The sequence below is a fragment of the Oncorhynchus masou genome, chromosome 28 (assembly GCF_036934945.1).
Source record: "Oncorhynchus masou masou isolate Uvic2021 chromosome 28, UVic_Omas_1.1, whole genome shotgun sequence".
Classification (NCBI taxonomy): domain Eukaryota; kingdom Metazoa; phylum Chordata; class Actinopteri; order Salmoniformes; family Salmonidae; genus Oncorhynchus; species Oncorhynchus masou.
In genome coordinates, this window is record NC_088239.1 from 2,719,590 (window position 1) to 2,741,434 (window position 21,845).

The 21,845-nt window shown below is 44.5% G+C and overlaps 1 protein-coding gene across 1 annotated transcript in view; it reads left to right on the forward strand.

Moving 5' to 3' along the window:
- The window catches only part of hhatlb (hedgehog acyltransferase like, b), a 44,843-nt gene extending 23,339 nt beyond the window's left edge, over positions 1-21,504 (forward strand). The window contains exons 7-12 of the mRNA XM_064943660.1: positions 115-286; positions 9,621-9,765; positions 9,852-9,887; positions 10,241-10,442; positions 11,194-11,335; positions 20,804-21,504. Coding sequence (XP_064799732.1) covers positions 115-286; positions 9,621-9,765; positions 9,852-9,887; positions 10,241-10,442; positions 11,194-11,335; positions 20,804-21,021 — 915 coding nt within the window. The 3' untranslated portion in view covers positions 21,022-21,504. The remainder of the gene's footprint in view (positions 1-114; positions 287-9,620; positions 9,766-9,851; positions 9,888-10,240; positions 10,443-11,193; positions 11,336-20,803) is intronic.
- The last annotated feature ends 341 nt before the right edge of the window (positions 21,505-21,845 follow it).

Sequence of the window (21,845 nt, forward strand, 5' to 3'; positions counted from 1 at the left end):
TGTGTGTGTGTGTGTGTGTGTGTGTGTGTGTGTGTGTGTGTGTGTGTGTGTGTGTGTGTGTGTGTGTGTGTGTGTGTGTGTGTGTGTGTGCGTGTGCGTGTGTCTCTCCTCCAGGCCAACAAGGCTGACCTGACCCGTCCGGAGGGGGCGATATGGAACATATCTCTGCAGGGACTCATTCACCTGGGGGCCATATTAACAGTGGACATCCTCTTCCACTTCCTGTACATCCTGAGCATCCCCACGGACATGAAGCTGCTCAAACACATGTCTGACTGGGCTGTAGGTCTGTAACAGTAGCATGTCTGACTGGGCTGTAGGTCTGTAACAGTAACATGTCTGACTGGGCTGTAGGTCTGTAACAGTAACATGTCTGACTGGGCTGTAGGTCTGTAACAGTAACATGTCTGACTGGGCGGTAGGTCTGTAACAGTAGCATGTCTGACTGGGCTGTAGGTCTGTAACAGTAACATGTCTGACTGGGCTGTAGGTCTGTAACAGTAACATGTCTGACTGGGCTGTAGGTCTGTAACAGTAACATGTCTGACTGGGCTGTAGGTCTGTAACAGTAACATGTCTGACTGGGCTGTAGGTCTGTAACAGTAGCATGTCTGACTGGGCTGTAGGTCTGTAACAGTAGCATGTCTGACTGGGCTGTAGGTCTGTAACAGTAACATGTCTGACTGGGCTGTAGGTCTGTAACAGTAGCATGTCTGACTGGGCTGTAGGTCTGTAACAGTAGCATGTCTGACTGGGCTGTAGGTCTGTAACAGTAGCATGTCTGACTGGGCTGTAGGTCTGTAACAGTAGCATGTCTGACTGGGCTGTAGGTCTGTAACAGTAGCATGTCTGACTGGGCTGTAGGTCTGTAACAGTAGCATGTCTGACTGGGCTGTAGGGCTGTAACAGTAACATGTCTGACTGGGCTGTAGGTCTGTAACAGTAGCATGTCTGACTGGGCGGTAGGTCTGTAACAGTAGCATGTCTGACTGGGCTGTAGGTCTGTAACAGTAACATGTCTGACTGGGCTGTAGGTCTGTAACAGTAGCATGACTGACTGGGCTGTAGGTGTGTAACAGTAACATGACTGACTGGGCTGTAGGTCTGTAACAGTAGCATGTCTGACTGGGCTGTAGGTCTGTAACAGTAGCATGTCTGACTGGGCGGTAGGTCTGTAACAGTAACATGTCTGACTGGGCTGTAGGTCTGTAACAGTAACATGACTGACTGGGCTGTAGGTCTGTAACAGTAGCATGTCTGACTGGGCTGTAGGTCTGTAACAGTAGCATGTCTGACTGGGCTGTAGGTCTGTAACAGTAACATGTCTGACTGGGCTGTAGGTCTGTAACAGTAGCATGTCTGACTGGGCGGTAGGTCTGTAACAGTAGCATGTCTGACTGGGCTGTAGGTCTGTAACAGTAGCATGTCTGACTGGGCTGTAGGTCTGTAACAGTAACATGTCTGACTGGGCTGTAGGTCTGTAACAGTAACATGTCTGACTGGGCTGTAGGTCTGTAACAGTAACATGTCTGACTGGGCGGTAGGTCTGTAACAGTAGCATGTCTGACTGGGCTGTAGGTCTGTAACAGTAGCATGTCTGACTGGGCGGTAGGTCTGTAACAGTAGCATGTCTGACTGGGCTGTAGGTCTGTAACAGTAACATGTCTGACTGGGCGGTAGGTCTGTAACAGTAGCATGTCTGACTGGGCTGTAGGTCTGTAACAGTAGCATGTCTGACTGGGCGGTAGGTCTGTAACAGTAGCATGTCTGACTGGGCGGTAGGTCTGTAACAGTAGCATGTCTGACTGGGCTGTAGGTCTGTAACAGTAGCATGTCTGACTGGGCGGTAGGTCTGTAACAGTAACATGTCTGACTGGGCTGTAGGTCTGTAACAGTAACATGTCTGACTGGGCTGTAGGTCTGTAACAGTAGCATGACTGACTGGGCTGTAGGTCTGTAACAGTAACATGTCTGACTGGGCTGTAGGTCTGTAACAGTAGCATGTCTGACTGGGCTGTAGGTCTGTAACAGTAACATGACTGACTGGGCTGTAGGTCTGTAACAGTAGCATGTCTGACTGGGCGGTAGGTCTGTAACAGTAGCATGTCTGACTGGGCTGTAGGTCTGTAACAGTAGCATGTCTGACTGGGCGGTAGGTCTGTAACAGTAGCATGTCTGACTGGGCGGTAGGTCTGTAAAAGTAACATGTCTGACTGGGCTGTAGGTCTGTAACAGTAGCATGTCTGACTGGGCGGTAGGTCTGTAACAGTAACATGACTGACTGGGCTGTAGGTCTGTAACAGTAACATGTCTGACTGGGCTGTAGGTCTGTAACAGTAACATGACTTACTGGGCTGTAGGTCTGTAACAGTAACATGTCTGACTGGGCTGTAGGTCTGTAACAGTAACATGTCTGACTGGGCTGTAGGTCTGTAACAGTAGCATGTCTGACTGGGCGGTAGGTCTGTAACAGTAACATGTCTGACTGGGCTGTAGGTCTGTAACAGTAGCATGTCTGACTGGGCTGTAGGTCTGTAACAGTAACATGACTGACTGGGCTGTAGGTCTGTAACAGTAACATGTCTGACTGGGCTGTAGGTCTGTAACAGTAGCATGTCTGACTGGGCTGTAGGTCTGTAACAGTAACATGTCTGACTGGGCTGTAGGTCTGTAACAGTAACATGTCTGACTGGGCTGTAGGTCTGTAACAGTAGCATGTCTGACTGGGCTGTAGGTCTGTAACAGTAACATGTCTGACTGGGCTGTAGGTCTGTAACAGTAACATGACTGACTGGGCTGTAGGTCTGTAACAGTAACATGTCTGACTGGGCTGTAGGTCTGTAACAGTAGCATGACTGACTGGGCTGTAGGTCTGTAACAGTAGCATGACTGACTGGGCTGTAGGTCTGTAACAGTAACATGACTGACTGGGCTGTAGGTCTGTAACAGTAACATGTCTGACTGGGCTGTAGGTCTGTAACAGTAACATGACTGACTGGGCTGTAGGTCTGTAACAGTAACATGACTGACTGGGCTGTAGGTCTGTAACAGTAACATGACTGACTGGGCTGTAGGTCTGTAAAAGTAACATGACTGACTGGGCTGTAGGTCTGTAACAGTAGCATGTCTGACTGGGCTGTAGGTCTGTAACAGTAACATGTCTGACTGGGCTGTAGGTCTGTAACAGTAACATGACTGACTGGGCTGTAGGTCTGTAACAGTAACATGACTGACTGGGCTGTAGGTCTGTAACAGTAACATGTCTGACTGGGCTGTAGGTCTGTAAAAGTAACATGACTGACTGGGCTGTAGGTCTGTAACAGTAACATGTCTGACTGGGCTGTAGGTCTGTAACAGTAACATGACTGACTGGGCTGTAGGTCTGTAACAGTAACATGTCTGACTGGGCTGTAGGTCTGTAAAAGTAACATGACTGACTGGGCTGTAGGTCTGTAACAGTAACATGTCTGACTGGGCTGTAGGTCTGTAACAGTAGCATGTCTGACTGGGCTGTAGGTATGTAACAGTAAAATGTCTGACTGGGCTGTAGGTCTGTAACAGTAGCATGTCTGACTGGGCTGTAGGTATGTAACAGTAACATGTCTGACTGGGCTGTAGGTCTGTAACAGTAGCATGACTGACTGGGCTGTAGGTCTGTAAAAGTAACATGTCTGACTGGGCGGTAGGTCTGTAACAGTAGCATGTCTGACTGGGCTGTAGGTCTGTAACAGTAGCATGTCTGACTGGGCGGTAGGTCTGTAACAGTAGCATGTCTGACTGGGCTGTAGGTCTGTAACAGTAGCATGTCTGACTGGGCTGTAGGTCTGTAACAGTAGCATGACTGACTGGGCTGTAGGTGTGTAACAGTAACATGACTGACTGGGCTGTAGGTCTGTAACAGTAGCATGTCTGACTGGGCTGTAGGTCTGTAACAGTAGCATGTCTGACTGGGCGGTAGGTCTGTAACAGTAACATGTCTGACTGGGCTGTAGGTCTGTAACAGTAACATGACTGACTGGGCTGTAGGTCTGTAACAGTAGCATGTCTGACTGGGCTGTAGGTCTGTAACAGTAGCATGTCTGACTGGGCTGTAGGTCTGTAACAGTAACATGTCTGACTGGGCTGTAGGTCTGTAACAGTAGCATGTCTGACTGGGCGGTAGGTCTGTAACAGTAGCATGTCTGACTGGGCTGTAGGTCTGTAACAGTAGCATGTCTGACTGGGCTGTAGGTCTGTAACAGTAACATGTCTGACTGGGCTGTAGGTCTGTAACAGTAACATGTCTGACTGGGCTGTAGGTCTGTAACAGTAACATGTCTGACTGGGCGGTAGGTCTGTAACAGTAGCATGTCTGACTGGGCTGTAGGTCTGTAACAGTAGCATGTCTGACTGGGCGGTAGGTCTGTAACAGTAGCATGTCTGACTGGGCTGTAGGTCTGTAACAGTAACATGTCTGACTGGGCGGTAGGTCTGTAACAGTAGCATGTCTGACTGGGCTGTAGGTCTGTAACAGTAGCATGTCTGACTGGGCGGTAGGTCTGTAACAGTAGCATGTCTGACTGGGCGGTAGGTCTGTAACAGTAGCATGTCTGACTGGGCTGTAGGTCTGTAACAGTAGCATGTCTGACTGGGCGGTAGGTCTGTAACAGTAACATGTCTGACTGGGCTGTAGGTCTGTAACAGTAACATGTCTGACTGGGCTGTAGGTCTGTAACAGTAGCATGACTGACTGGGCTGTAGGTCTGTAACAGTAACATGTCTGACTGGGCTGTAGGTCTGTAACAGTAGCATGTCTGACTGGGCTGTAGGTCTGTAACAGTAACATGACTGACTGGGCTGTAGGTCTGTAACAGTAGCATGTCTGACTGGGCGGTAGGTCTGTAACAGTAGCATGTCTGACTGGGCTGTAGGTCTGTAACAGTAGCATGTCTGACTGGGCGGTAGGTCTGTAACAGTAGCATGTCTGACTGGGCGGTAGGTCTGTAAAAGTAACATGTCTGACTGGGCTGTAGGTCTGTAACAGTAGCATGTCTGACTGGGCGGTAGGTCTGTAACAGTAACATGACTGACTGGGCTGTAGGTCTGTAACAGTAGCATGTCTGACTGGGCGGTAGGTCTGTAACAGTAACATGTCTGACTGGGCTGTAGGTCTGTAACAGTAGCATGTCTGACTGGGCGGTAGGTCTGTAACAGTAACATGTCTGACTGGGCTGTAGGTCTGTAACAGTAGCATGTCTGACTGGGCTGTAGGTCTGTAACAGTAACATGACTGACTGGGCTGTAGGTCTGTAACAGTAACATGTCTGACTGGGCTGTAGGTCTGTAACAGTAGCATGTCTGACTGGGCTGTAGGTCTGTAACAGTAACATGTCTGACTGGGCTGTAGGTCTGTAACAGTAACATGTCTGACTGGGCTGTAGGTCTGTAACAGTAGCATGTCTGACTGGGCTGTAGGTCTGTAACAGTAACATGTCTGACTGGGCTGTAGGTCTGTAACAGTAACATGACTGACTGGGCTGTAGGTCTGTAACAGTAACATGTCTGACTGGGCTGTAGGTCTGTAACAGTAACATGTCTGACTGGGCTGTAGGTCTGTAACAGTAGCATGTCTGACTGGGCTGTAGGTCTGTAACAGTAGCATGTCTGACTGGGCGGTAGGTCTGTAACAGTAGCATGTCTGACTGGGCTGTAGGTCTGTAACAGTAGCATGTCTGACTGGGCTGTAGGTCTGTAACAGTAACATGTCTGACTGTGCTGTAGGTCTGTAACAGTAGCATGACTGACTGGGCTGTAGGTCTGTAACAGTAGCATGACTGACTGGGCTGTAGGTCTGTAACAGTAACATGACTGACTGGGCTGTAGGTCTGTAACAGTAACATGTCTGACTGGGCTGTAGGTCTGTAACAGTAACATGACTGACTGGGCTGTAGGTCTGTAACAGTAACATGACTGACTGGGCTGTAGGTCTGTAACAGTAACATGACTGACTGGGCTGTAGGTCTGTAAAAGTAACATGACTGACTGGGCTGTAGGTCTGTAACAGTAGCATGTCTGACTGGGCTGTAGGTCTGTAACAGTAACATGTCTGACTGGGCTGTAGGTCTGTAACAGTAACATGACTGACTGGGCTGTAGGTCTGTAACAGTAACATGTCTGACTGGGCTGTAGGTCTGTAACAGTAACATGTCTGACTGGGCTGTAGGTCTGTAACAGTAACATGTCTGACTGGGCTGTAGGTCTGTAAAAGTAACATGACTGACTGGGCTGTAGGTCTGTAACAGTAACATGTCTGACTGGGCTGTAGGTCTGTAACAGTAGCATGTCTGACTGGGCTGTAGGTATGTAACAGTAAAATGTCTGACTGGGCTGTAGGTCTGTAACAGTAGCATGTCTGACTGGGCTGTAGGTATGTAACAGTAACATGTCTGACTGGGCTGTAGGTCTGTAACAGTAGCATGACTGACTGGGCTGTAGGTCTGTAAAAGTAACATGTCTGACTGGGCGGTAGGTCTGTAACAGTAGCATGTCTGACTGGGCTGTAGGTCTGTAACAGTAGCATGTCTGACTGGGCGGTAGGTCTGTAACAGTAGCATGTCTGACTGGGCTGTAGGTCTGTAACAGTAGCATGTCTGACTGGGCTGTAGGTCTGTAACAGTAACATGTCTGACTGGGCTGTAGGTCTGTAACAGTAGCAGGTCTGACTGGGCTGTAGGTCTGTAACAGTAGCATGTCTGACTGGGCTGTAGGTCTGTAACAGTAACATGTCTGACTGGGCTGTAGGTCTGTAACAGTAGCATGTCTGACTGGGCGGTAGGTCTGTAACAGTAACATGTCTGACTGGGCTGTAGGTCTGTAAAAGTAACATGACTGACTGGGCTGTAGGTCTGTAACAGTAACATGTCTGACTGGGCTGTAGGTCTGTAACAGTAGCATGTCTGACTGGGCTGTAGGTCTGTAACAGTAACATGTCTGACTGGGCTGTAGGTCTGTAACAGTAGCATGTCTGACTGGGCGGTAGGTCTGTAACAGTAGCATGTCTGACTGGGCGGTAGGTCTGTAACAGTAGCATGTCTGACTGGGCTGTAGGTCTGTAACAGTAGCATGTCTGACTGGGCGGTAGGTCTGTAACAGTAGCATGTCTGACTGGGCTGTAGGTCTGTAACAGTAACATGTCTGACTGGGCTGTAGGTCTGTAAAAGTAACATGACTGACTGGGCTGTAGGTCTGTAACAGTAACATGTCTGACTGGGCTGTAGGTCTGTAAAAGTAGTCTTTTACAAAAAAAAAAAAAGTCTGGCCTTCTGTAACCTGGTGTCTGTCTGGTCTCTCTGTCTCCTGTAGTTGGTCTGGCCTACTGTAACCTGGTGTCTGTCTGGTCTCTCTGTCTCCTGTAGTTGGTCTGGCCTACTGTAACCTGGTGTACGTCTGGTCTCTCTGTCTCCTGTAGTTGGTCTGGCCTACTGTAACCTGGTGTATGTCTGGTCTCTCTTTCTCCTGTAGTTGGTCTGGCCTACTGTAACCTGGTGTCTGTCTGGTCTCTCTGTCTCCTGTAGTTGGTCTGGCCTACTGTAACCTGGTGTCTGTCTGGTCTCTCTGTCTCCTGTAGTTGGTCTGGCCTACTGTAACCTGGTGTCTGACTGGTCTCTCTGTCTCCTGTAGTTGGTCTGGCCTACTGTAACCTGGTGTCTGTCTGGTCTCTCTTTCTCCTGTAGTTGGTTTGGCCTACTGTAACCTGGTGTCTGACTGGTCTCTCTGTCTCCTGTAGTTGGTCTGGCCTACTGTAACCTGGTGTCTGTCTGGTCTCTCTGTCTAGTGTAGTTGGTCTGGCCTACTGTAACCTGGTGTATGTCTGGTCTCTCTGTCTCCTGTAGTTGGTCTGGCCTACTGTAACCTGGTGTCTGTCTGGTCTCTCTGTCTCCTGTAGTTGGTCTGGCCTACTGTAACCTGGTGTATGTCTGGTCTCTCTGTCTCCTGTAGTTGGTCTGGCCTACTGTAACCTGGTGTCTGTCTCGTCTCTCTGTCTCCTGTAGTTGGTCTGGCCTACTGTAACCTGGTGTATGACTGGTCTCTCTGTCTCCTGAAGTTGGTCTGGCCTACTGTAACCTGGTGTACAACTGGTCTCTCTGTCTCCTGTAGTTGGTCTGGCCTACTGTAACCTGGTGTCTGTCTCGTCTCTCTGTCTCCTGTAGTTGGTCTGGCCTACTGTAACCTGGTGTACAACTGGTCTCTCTGTCTCCTGTAGTTGGTCTGGCCTACTGTAACCTGGTGTATGTCTGGTCTCTCTGTCTCCTGTAGTTGGTCTGGCCTACTGTAACCTGGTGTATGTCTGGTCTCTCTGTCTCCTGTAGTTGGTCTGGCCTACTGTAACCTGGTGTACGACTGGTCTCTCTGTCTCCTGTAGTTGGTCTGGCCTACTGTAACCTGGTGTACAACTGGTCTCTCTGTCTCCTGTAGTTGGTCTGGCCTACTGTAACCTGGTGTACGTCTGGTCTCTCTGTCTCCTGTAGTTGGTCTGGCCTACTGTAACCTGGTGTATGTCTGGTCTCTCTGTCTCCTGTAGTTGGTCTGGCCTACTGTAACCTGGTGTACGTCTGGTCTCTCTGTCTCCTGTAGTTGGTCTGGCCTACTGTAACCTGGTGTATGTCTGGTCTCTCTTTCTCCTGTAGTTGGTCTGGCCTACTGTAACCTGGTGTCTGTCTGGTCTCTCTGTCTCCTGTAGTTGGTCTGGCCTACTGTAACCTGGTGTCTGTCTGGTCTCTCTGTCTCCTGTAGTTGGTCTGGCCTACTGTAACCTGGTGTCTGACTGGTCTCTCTGTCTCCTGTAGTTGGTCTGGCCTACTGTAACCTGGTGTCTGTCTGGTCTCTCTTTCTCCTGTAGTTGGTTTGGCCTACTGTAACCTGGTGTCTGACTGGTCTCTCTGTCTCCTGTAGTTGGTCTGGCCTACTGTAACCTGGTGTCTGTCTGGTCTCTCTGTCTAGTGTAGTTGGTCCGGCCTACTGTAACCTGGTGTATGTCTGGTCTCTCTGTCTCCTGTAGTTGGTCTGGCCTACTGTAACCTGGTGTCTGTCTGGTCTCTCTGTCTCCTGTAGTTGGTCTGGCCTACTGTAACCTGGTGTATGTCTGGTCTCTCTGTCTCCTGTAGTTGGTCTGGCCTACTGTAACCTGGTGTCTGTCTCGTCTCTCTGTCTCCTGTAGTTGGTCTGGCCTACTGTAACCTGGTGTATGACTGGTCTCTCTGTCTCCTGAAGTTGGTCTGGCCTACTGTAACCTGGTGTACAACTGGTCTCTCTGTCTCCTGTAGTTGGTCTGGCCTACTGTAACCTGGTGTCTGTCTCGTCTCTCTGTCTCCTGTAGTTGGTCTGGCCTACTGTAACCTGGTGTACAACTGGTCTCTCTGTCTCCTGTAGTTGGTCTGGCCTACTGTAACCTGGTGTATGTCTGGTCTCTCTGTCTCCTGTAGTTGGTCTGGCCTACTGTAACCTGGTGTATGTCTGGTCTCTCTGTCTCCTGTAGTTGGTCTGGCCTACTGTAACCTGGTGTACGACTGGTCTCTCTGTCTCCTGTAGTTGGTCTGGCCTACTGTAACCTGGTATACAACTGGTCTCTCTGTCTCCTGTAGTTGGTCTGGCCTACTGTAACCTGGTGTACGACTGGGTGAAGGCAGCGGTGATGTTTGGGGTGATCAACACTGTGTCTAGACTGGATCATCTGGACCCTCCTGAACCTCCAAAATGTATCACAATGCTCTACGTCTTCTCTGAGACGTACGTCAACAGACCTATCACACCTTCTCCGTTCTCCACATCTTTCTGTTTTCAACCAAATCATTTGTTTTTTCTCTCCCTCATAGATACTTTGACAGAGGAATAAATGACTGGCTGTGCAAGTAAGTCACCGGCATGTTATTTAATTCACAGCAAACATCAGAGCTGTAATCTCAGAGCTGTGTCTGTTTGTGTCTCCAGTTATGTGTCTGTGTCTCCAGGTATGTGTCTGTGTCTCCAGGTATGTGTCTGTGTCTCCAGGTATGTGTCTGTGTCTCCAGGTATGTGTCTGTGTATCCAGGTATGTGTCTGTGTCTCCAGGTATGTGTCTGTGTATCCAGGTATGTGTCTGTGTCTCCAGGTATGTGTCTGTGTCTACAGGTATGTGTCTGTGTCTCCGGGTATGTGTCTGTGTCTCCAGGTATGTGTCTGTGTCTCCAGGTATGTGTATGATTACCTGTGTCTGTGTCTCCAGGTATGTGTATAACTACCTGGGAGGGAAGCATGACACTGTGTGGGATGAGGCCATTGCCACGCTGTGTACTTTTGGCATCACTGTGCTGTGGCTGGGACCCTGTCAGGTGGTGTTCATCTGGGCCTTCTTCAACTGCTTCGGACTCAACTTCGAGCTCTGGACTGCCAAGTTCGTCTGCATGGAACCATTTGCTTCTCTAGAGGTAAGAGCGAGCAATGCTAGTCGATACCTACAAACTTCCAATCATTGCGCTATTGCTAGTTAACATTGGCTCGCAAACAACCATAAACTTCCTCCGTACTGGACACAAGAGACATTAAAATGGTATCCTCCACGAGTTCATCTGACTCTAGGGAAGTAGGTAAAGGGCCTCTGACAAAATCACTTCAACACCTTTAACTCTCTCTCTAGATGGCGATGTCTCCTGCTGTGTCTCGTATGATCAGAGCTCTGTTTAACATCTCCCTCCCTCCTCTCCTCTCCTCTCCTCTCCTCTCCTCTCCTCTCCTCTCCTCTCCTCTCCTCTCCTCTCCTCCAGATGGCGCTGTGTCTCCTATGATCAAAAGTCTGTTTAACATCTCTCCCTCTCCCTTTCCTCTCTTCTCGATGGTGATGTCTCCTGCTGTTTCGTATGATCAGAGCTCTGTTTAACATCTCCCTCTCCCCTCCTCTAGATGGTGATGTCTCCTGCCATGTTTCGTAGGATCAGAGCTCTGTTTAACGTCTCCCTCCCCCTCCTCTAGATGGCGATGTCTCCTGCCATGTTTCGTAGGATCAGAGCTCTGTTTAACATCTCCCTCTCCCCTCCTCTAGATGGTGATGTCTCCTGCCATGTTTCGTAGGATCAGAGCTCTGTTTAACATCTCCCTCTCCCCTCCTCTAGATGGTGATGTCTCCTGCCATGTCTCGTAGGATCAGAGCTCTGTTTAACATCTCCCTCTCCCCTCCTGTAGATGGCGATGTCTCCTGCCATGTCACGTAGGATTAGAGCTGTGTTCAACACCTTTAACTTCTGGACCATCGTCCTCTACAACATCATCGCTCTCAACAGCCTGGAGTTCACTAAGCTGGTCGCCAGGAGACTGCTGCTTAAAGGTAACAGTTAGATTTCCTTCTGACCTGTCTCTTGATCTCGATGTTGAAGAACGTCAATGCTCATACTGAACATGATATTGAACAACTGTTTTGGTTTTGATACTGGCATACTATGATCGCACTATATGTTACAATGTTATATAGTAACAAGACCTAGTATTTACTTGAGTAACAGTAGACACACTATGACTGACTCCTCCACCTCCAGGCTTCCCATCACCACCCTCACTGTGTTGATAACTAGTATGTTACTTGATATATAATTATTAAGGTATAGTTATTAGTGTCCCATGTTGACATGTTCCTCCCCCTCCAGGCTTCCCATCACCACCATCACTGTGTTGATAACTAGTATGTTATTTGAGATATAGTTATTATGATATAGTTATTAGTGTCACATGTTGACTTGTTCCTCCCCCTCCAGGCTTCCCATCACCACCATCACTGTGTTGATAACTAGTATGTTACTTGATATATAATTATTATGATATAGTTATTAGTGTCCCTGGTTGACTTGTTCCTCCCCCTCCAGGATTCCCATCACCACCATCACTGTGTTGATAACTAGTATGTTACTTGATATATAGTTATTATGATACAGTTATTAGTGCCCCATGTTGACTTGTTCCTCCCCTCCAGGCTCCCCATCACCACCATCACTGTGTTGATAAAATATCAAGTAACATACTAGTTGTTATTATGATATAGTTTTAGTATCCCATGTTGACTTGTTCCTCCCCCTCCAGGCTTCCCATCAACACCATCACTGTGTTGATAACTAGTATGTTACTTGATATATAATTATTATGGTATAGTTATTAGTGTCCCATGTTGACTTGTTCCTCCACCTCCAGGCTTCCCATCACCACCATCACTGTGTTGATAACTAGTATGTTACTTGATATATAGTTATTATGATATAGTTATTAGTGTCCCATGTTGACCTGTTCCTCCCCTCCAGGCTTCCCATCACCACCATCACTGTGTTGATAACTAGTATGTTACTTGATATTTTGTTATTATGATATAGTAATTAGTGTCCCATGTTGACTTGTTCCTCCCCCTACAGGCTTCCCATCGCCACCATCACTGTGCTGATAACTAGTATGTTACTTGATATTTTGTTATTATGATATAGTAATTAGTGTCCCATGTTGACTTATTCCTCCACCTCCAGGCTTCCCATCGCCACCATCACTGTGCTGATAACTAGTATGTTACTTGATATATAGTTATTATGATATAGTTATTAGTGTCCCATGTTGACCTGTTCCTCCCCCTCCAGGCTTCCCATCACCACCATCACTGTGTTGATAACTAGTATGTTACTTGATATTTTGTTATTATGATATAGTTATTAGTGTCCCATGTTGACCTGTTCCTCCCCCTCCAGGCTTCCCATCACCACCCTCACTGTGTTGATAACTAGTATGTTACTTGATATATAATTATTATGGTATAGTTATTAGTGTCCCATGTTGACATGTTCCTCCCCCTCCAGGCTTCCCATCACCACCATCACTGTGTTGATAACTAGTATGTTATTTGAGATATAGTTATTATGATATAGTTATTAGTGTCACATGTTGACTTGTTCCTCCCCCTCCAGGTGTCCCATCACCACCATCACTGTGTTGATAACTAGTATGTTACTTGATATATAATTATTATGATATAGTTATTAGTGTCCCTGGTTGACTTGTTCCTCCCCCTCCAGGATTCCCATCACCACCATCACTGTGTTGATAACTAGTATGTTACTTGATATATAGTTATTATGATACAGTTATTAGTGCCCCATGTTGACTTGTTCCTCCCCCTCCAGGCTCCCCATCACCACCATCACTGTGTTGATAAAATATCAAGTAACATACTAGTTGTTATTATGATATAGTTTTAGTATCCCATGTTGACTTGTTCCTCCCCCTACAGGCTTCCCATCACCACCATCACTGTGTTGATAACTAGTATGTTTCTTGATATATAGTTATTATGATATAGTTATTAGTGTCCCATGTTGACCTGTTCCTCCCCTCCAGGCTTCCCATCACCACCATCACTGTGTTGATAACTAGTATGTTACTTGATATTTTGTTATTATGATATAGTTATTAGTGTCCCATGTTGACCTGTTCCTCCCCTCCAGGCTTCCCATCACCACCCTCACTGTGTTGATAACTAGTATGTTACTTGATATATAATTATTATGGTATAGTTATTAGTGTCCCATGTTGACATGTTCCTCCCCCACCAGGCTTCCCATCACCACCATCACTGTGTTGATAACTAGTATGTTATTTGAGATATAGTTATTATGATATAGTTATTAGTGTCACATGTTGACTTGTTCCTCCCCTCCAGGCTTCCCATCACCACCATCACTGTGTTGATAACTAGTATGTTACTTGATATATAATTATTATGATATAGTTATTAGTGTCCCTGGTTGACTTGTTCCTCCCCTCCAGGATTCCCATCACCACCATCACTGTGTTGATAACTAGTATGTTACTTGATATATAGTTATTATGATACAGTTATTAGTGTCCCATGTTGACCTGTTCCTCCCCCTCCAGGCTTCCCATCACCACCATCACTGTGTTGATAACTAGTATGTTACTTGATATTTTGTTATTATGATATAGTAATTAGTGTCCCATGTTGACTTGTTCCTCCCCCTACAGGCTTCCCATCACCACCATCACTGTGTTGATAACTAGTATGTTTCTTGATATATAGTTATTATGATATAGTTATTCGTGTCCCATGTTGACCTGTTCCTCCCCCTCCAGGCTTCCCATCACCACCATCACTGTGTTGATAACTAGTATGTTACTTGATATTTTGTTATTATGATATAGTTATTAGTGTCCCATGTTGACCTGTTCCTCCCCCTCCAGGCTTCCCATCACCACCCTCACTGTGTTGATAACTAGTATGTTACTTGATATATAATTATTATGGTATAGTTATTAGTGTCCCATGTTGACATGTTCCTCCCCCTCCAGGCTTCCCATCACCACCATCACTGTGTTGATAACTAGTATGTTATTTGAGATATAGTTATTATGATATAGTTATTAGTGTCACATGTTGACTTGTTCCTCCCCTCCAGGCTTCCCATCACCACCATCACTGTGTTGATAACTAGTATGTTACTTGATATATAATTATTATGATATAGTTATTAGTGTCCCTGGTTGACTTGTTCCTCCCCTCCAGGATTCCCATCACCACCATCACTGTGTTGATAACTAGTATGTTACTTGATATATAGTTATTATGATACAGTTATTAGTGCCCCATGTTGACTTGTTCCTCCCCCTCCAGGCTCCCCATCACCACCATCACCGTGTTGATAAAATATCAAGTAACATACTAGTTGTTATTATGATATAGTTTTAGTATCCCATGTTGACTTGTTCCTCCCCCTACAGGCTTCCCATCACCACCATCACTGTGTTGATAACTAGTATGTTTCTTGATATATAGTTATTATGATATAGTTATTAGTGTCCCATGTTGACCTGTTCCTCCCCCTCCAGGCTTCCCATCACCACCATCACTGTGTTGATAACTAGTATGTTACTTGATATTTTGTTATTATGATATAGTTATTAGTGTCCCATGTTGACCTGTTCCTCCCCTCCAGGCTTCCCATCACCACCCTCACTGTGTTGATAACTAGTATGTTACTTGATATATAATTATTATGGTATAGTTATTAGTGTCCCATGTTGACATGTTCCTCCCCTCCAGGCTTCCCATCACCACCATCACTGTGTTGATAACTAGTATGTTATTTGAGATATAGTTATTATGATATAGTTATTAGTGTCACATGTTGACTTGTTCCTCCCCTCCAGGCTTCCCATCACCACCATCACTGTGTTGATAACTAGTATGTTACTTGATATATAATTATTATGATATAGTTATTAGTGTCCCTGGTTGACTTGTTCCTCCCCCTCCAGGATTCCCATCACCACCATCACTGTGTTGATAACTAGTATGTTACTTGATATATAGTTATTATGATACAGTTATTAGTGCCCCATGTTGACTTGTTCCTCCCCTCCAGGCTCCCCATCACCACCATCACTGTGTTGATAAAATATCAAGTAACATACTAGTTGTTATTATGATATAGTTTTAGTATCCCATGTTGACTTGTTCCTCCCCTCCAGGCTTCCCATCAACACCATCACTGTGTTGATAACTAGTATGTTACTTGATATATAATTATTATGGTATAGTTATTAGTGTCCCATGTTGACTTGTTCCTCCACCTCCAGGCTTCCCATCACCACCATCACTGTGTTGATAACTAGTATGTTACTTGATATATAGTTATTATGATATAGTTATTAGTGTCCCATGTTGACCTGTTCCTCCCCCTCCAGGCTTCCCATCACCACCATCACTGTGTTGATAACTAGTATGTTACTTGATATTTTGTTATTATGATATAGTAATTAGTGTCCCATGTTGACTTGTTCCTCCCCCTACAGGCTTCCCATCGCCACCATCACTGTGCTGATAACTAGTATGTTACTTGATATTTTGTTATTATGATATAGTAATTAGTGTCCCATGTTGACTTATTCCTCCCCCTCCAGGCTTCCCATCACCACCATCACTGTGTTGATAACTAGTATGTTACTTGATATATAATTATTATGATATAGTTATTAGTGTCCCTGGTTGACTTGTTCCTCCCCCTCCAGGATTCCCATCACCACCATCACTGTGTTGATAACTAGTATGTTACTTGATATATAGTTATTATGATACAGTTATTAGTGTCCCATGTTGACCTGTTCCTCCCCTCCAGGCTTCCCATCACCACCATCACTGTGTTGATAACTAGTATGTTACTTGATATTTTGTTATTATGATATAGTAATTAGTGTCCCATGTTGACTTGTTCCTCCCCCTACAGGCTTCCCATCACCACCATCACTGTGTTGATAACTAGTATGTTTCTTGATATATAGTTATTATGATATAGTTATTCGTGTCCCATGTTGACCTGTTCCTCCCCCTCCAGGCTTCCCATCACCACCATCACTGTGTTGATAACTAGTATGTTACTTGATATTTTGTTATTATGATATAGTTATTAGTGTCCCATGTTGACCTGTTCCTCCCCCTCCAGGCTTCCCATCACCACCCTCACTGTGTTGATAACTAGTATGTTACTTGATATATAATTATTATGGTATAGTTATTAGTGTCCCATGTTGACATGTTCCTCCCCTCCAGGCTTCCCATCACCACCATCACTGTGTTGATAACTAGTATGTTATTTGAGATATAGTTATTATGATATAGTTATTAGTGTCACATGTTGACTTGTTCCTCCCCCTCCAGGCTTCCCATCACCACCATCACTGTGTTGATAACTAGTATGTTACTTGATATATAATTATTATGATATAGTTATTAGTGTCCCTGGTTGACTTGTTCCTCCCCCTCCAGGATTCCCATCACCACCATCACTGTGTTGATAACTAGTATGTTACTTGATATTTTGTTATTATGATATAGTTATTAGTGTCCCATGTTGACCTGTTCCTCCCCCTCCAGGCTTCCCATCACCACCCTCACTGTGTTGATAACTAGTATGTTACTTGATATATAATTATTATGGTATAGTTATTAGTGTCCCATGTTGACATGTTCCTCCCCCTCCAGGCTTCCCATCACCACCATCACTGTGTTGATAACTAGTATGTTATTTGAGATATAGTTATTATGATATAGTTATTAGTGTCACATGTTGACTTGTTCCTCCCCCTCCAGGCTTCCCATCACCACCATCACTGTGTTGATAACTAGTATGTTACTTGATATATAATTATTATGATATAGTTATTAGTGTCCCTGGTTGACTTGTTCCTCCCCCTCCAGGATTCCCATCACCACCATCACTGTGTTGATAACTAGTATGTTACTTGATATATAGTTATTATGATACAGTTATTAGTGCCCCATGTTGACTTGTTCCTCCCCCTCCAGGCTCCCCATCACCACCATCACTGTGTTGATAAAATATCAAGTAACATACTAGTTGTTATTATGATATAGTTTTAGTATCCCATGTTGACTTGTTCCTCCCCCTCCAGGCTTCCCATCAACACCATCACTGTGTTGATAACTAGTATGTTACTTGATATATAATTATTATGGTATAGTTATTAGTGTCCCATGTTGACTTGTTCCTCCACCTCCAGGCTTCCCATCACCACCATCACTGTGTTGATAACTAGTATGTTACTTGATATATAGTTATTATGATATAGTTATTAGTGTCCCATGTTGACCTGTTCCTCCCCCTCCAGGCTTCCCATCACCACCATCACTGTGTTGATAACTAGTATGTTACTTGATATTTTGTTATTATGATATAGTAATTAGTGTCCCATGTTGACTTGTTCCTCCCCCTACAGGCTTCCCATCGCCACCATCACTGTGCTGATAACTAGTATGTTACTTGATATTTTGTTATTATGATATAGTAATTAGTGTCCCATGTTGACTTATTCCTCCCCCTCCAGGCTTCCCATCACCACCATCACTGTGTTGATAACTAGTATGTTACTTGATATATAATTATTATGATATAGTTATTAGTGTCCCTGGTTGACTTGTTCCTCCCCCTCCAGGATTCCCATCACCACCATCACTGTGTTGATAACTAGTATGTTACTTGATATATAGTTATTATGATACAGTTATTAGTGTCCCATGTTGACCTGTTCCTCCCCCTCCAGGCTTCCCATCACCACCATCACTGTGTTGATAACTAGTATGTTACTTGATATTTTGTTATTATGATATAGTAATTAGTGTCCCATGTTGACTTGTTCCTCCCCCTACAGGCTTCCCATCACCACCATCACTGTGTTGATAACTAGTATGTTTCTTGATATATAGTTATTATGATATAGTTATTCGTGTCCCATGTTGACCTGTTCCTCCCCCTCCAGGCTTCCCATCACCACCATCACTGTGTTGATAACTAGTATGTTACTTGATATTTTGTTATTATGATATAGTTATTAGTGTCCCATGTTGACCTGTTCCTCCCCCTCCAGGCTTCCCATCACCACCCTCACTGTGTTGATAACTAGTATGTTACTTGATATATAATTATTATGGTATAGTTATTAGTGTCCCATGTTGACATGTTCCTCCCCCTCCAGGCTTCCCATCACCACCATCACTGTGTTGATAACTAGTATGTTATTTGAGATATAGTTATTATGATATAGTTATTAGTGTCACATGTTGACTTGTTCCTCCCCCTCCAGGCTTCCCATCACCACCATCACTGTGTTGATAACTAGTATGTTACTTGATATATAATTATTATGATATAGTTATTAGTGTCCCTGGTTGACTTGTTCCTCCCCTCCAGGATTCCCATCACCACCATCACTGTGTTGATAACTAGTATGTTACTTGATATATAGTTATTATGATACAGTTATTAGTGCCCCATGTTGACTTGTTCCTCCCCCTCCAGGCTCCCCATCACCACCATCACCGTGTTGATAAAATATCAAGTAACATACTAGTTGTTATTATGATATAGTTTTAGTATCCCATGTTGACTTGTTCCTCCCCCTACAGGCTTCCCATCACCACCATCACTGTGTTGATAACTAGTATGTTTCTTGATATATAGTTATTATGATATAGTTATTAGTGTCCCATGTTGACCTGTTCCTCCCCCTCCAGGCTTCCCATCACCACCATCACTGTGTTGATAACTAGTATGTTACTTGATATTTTGTTATTATGATATAGTTATTAGTGTCCCATGTTGACCTGTTCCTCCCCCTCCAGGCTTCCCATCACCACCCTCACTGTGTTGATAACTAGTATGTTACTTGATATATAATTATTATGGTATAGTTATTAGTGTCCCATGTTGACATGTTCCTCCCTCCAGGCTTCCCATCACCACCATCACTGTGTTGATAACTAGTATGTTATTTGAGATATAGTTATTATGATATAGTTATTAGTGTCACATGTTGACTTGTTCCTCCCCCTCCAGGCTTCCCATCACCACCATCACTGTGTTGATAACTAGTATGTTACTTGATATATAATTATTATGATATAGTTATTAGTGTCCCTGGTTGACTTGTTCCTCCCCTCCAGGATTCCCATCACCACCATCACTGTGTTGATAACTAGTATGTTACTTGATATATAGTTATTATGATACAGTTATTAGTGCCCCATGTTGACTTGTTCCTCCCCCTCCAGGCTCCCCATCACCACCATCACTGTGTTGATAAAATATCAAGTAACATACTAGTTGTTATTATGATATAGTTTTAGTATCCCATGTTGACTTGTTCCTCCCCCTCCAGGCTTCCCATCAACACCATCACTGTGTTGATAACTAGTATGTTACTTGATATATAATTATTATGGTATAGTTATTAGTGTCCCATGTTGACTTGTTCCTCCACCTCCAGGCTTCCCATCACCACCATCACTGTGTTGATAACTAGTATGTTACTTGATATATAGTTATTATGATATAGTTATTAGTGTCCCATGTTGACCTGTTCCTCCCCCTCCAGGCTTCCCATCACCACCATCACTGTGTTGATAACTAGTATGTTACTTGATATTTTGTTATTATGATATAGTAATTAGTGTCCCATGTTGACTTGTTCCTCCCCCTACAGGCTTCCCATCGCCACCATCACTGTGCTGATAACTAGTATGTTACTTGATATTTTGTTATTATGATATAGTAATTAGTGTCCCATGTTGACTTATTCCTCCACCTCCAGGCGTCCCATCGCCACCATCACTGTGCTGATAACTAGTATGTTACTTGATATATAGTTATTATGATATAGTTATTAGTGTCCCATGTTGACCTGTTCCTCCCCTCCAGGCTTCCCATCACCACCATCACTGTGTTGATAACTAGTATGTTACTTGATATTTTGTTATTATGATATAGTAATTAGTGTCCCATGTTGACTTGTTCCTCCCCTACAGGCTTCCCATCACCACCATCACTGTGTTGATAACTAGTATGTTTCTTGATATATAGTTATTATGATATAGTTATTAGTGTCCCATGTTGACCTGTTCCTCCCCCTCCAGGCTTCCCATCACCACCATCACTGTGCTGATAACTAGTATGTTACTTGATATTTTGTTATTATGATATAGTAATTAGTGTCCCATGTTGACTTGTTCCTCCCCCTACAGGCTTCCCATCACCACCATCACTGTGTTGATAACTAGTATGTTACTTGATATATAGTTATTATGATATAGTAATTAGTGTCCCATGTTGACCTGTTCCTCCCCCTACAGGCTTCCCATCACCACCATCACTGTGCTGATAACTAGTATGTTACTTGATATTTTGTTATTATGATATAGTAATTAGTGTCCCATGTTGACTTGTTCCTCCACCTCCAGGCTTCCCCATCACCACCATCACTGTCTTCATAGTGACCTATTGTCTTGTCCAGCTTATCAAGGAGAGAGAGAGAAGACAGGCTCTGATCGATGACCCCGACCCCATCCCTCCCCCCGCCCCCGTCCCTCCCCCCGCCCCTGCCCCCGCCCCCACAACAGTCACATCCACAGCCCCCATTCAGCCGGTGGTGGACCCCAGCAAGGAGAAAGCAGAGTAGTGATTGGAGGGTGACAGTGTCTGTCAAAGTCCCAAATGTCTTTATGAGTCATGGTTTCCTCTGTGTCATCATGGAGATGGCGAGGCTACAGTTAATCGACCAGGTATATTTAGAAGTTCTTCATAGCAATAAAATCTATTGAGCAGCAATATCTATCTACTGTAATATCGACAAAGAGTAATATGTAAGATTTCTACTCAGTCTACTGCCTAAAACACACTGAGAGTGCTCTCATCAATATAGATTTTCTACAATGTTTTAATCAGAAGTTGTGTTTCATTGCTAATCATGTAAAACTGCCTTTATTGTAATTAAATCCTCTAAGTGGTGCTCAAAGATGTGATTTTAACTAAGATACACACCTCTGGTTTTAACTAAGATCCACACCTCTGGGAGTCTTATGGTTTTAACTAAGATACACACCTCTGGTTTTAACTAAGATCCACACCTCTGGGAGTCTTATGGTTTTAACTAAGATACACACCTCTGGTTTTAACTAAGATACACACCTCTGGTTTTAACTAAGATACACACCTCTGGTTTTAACTAAGATACACACCTCTGGTTTTAACTAAGATACACACCTCTGGTATTAACTAAGATCCACACCTCTGGTTTTAACTAAGATACACACCTCTGGTTTTAACTAAGATACACACCTCTGGGAGTCTTATGATTTTAACTAAGATACACACCTCTGGTTTTAACTAAGATACACACCTCTGGGAGTCTTATGATTTTAACTAAGATACACACCTCTGGTTTTAACTAAGATACACACCTCTGGGAGTCTTGTGGTTTTAACTAAGATCCACACCTCTGGT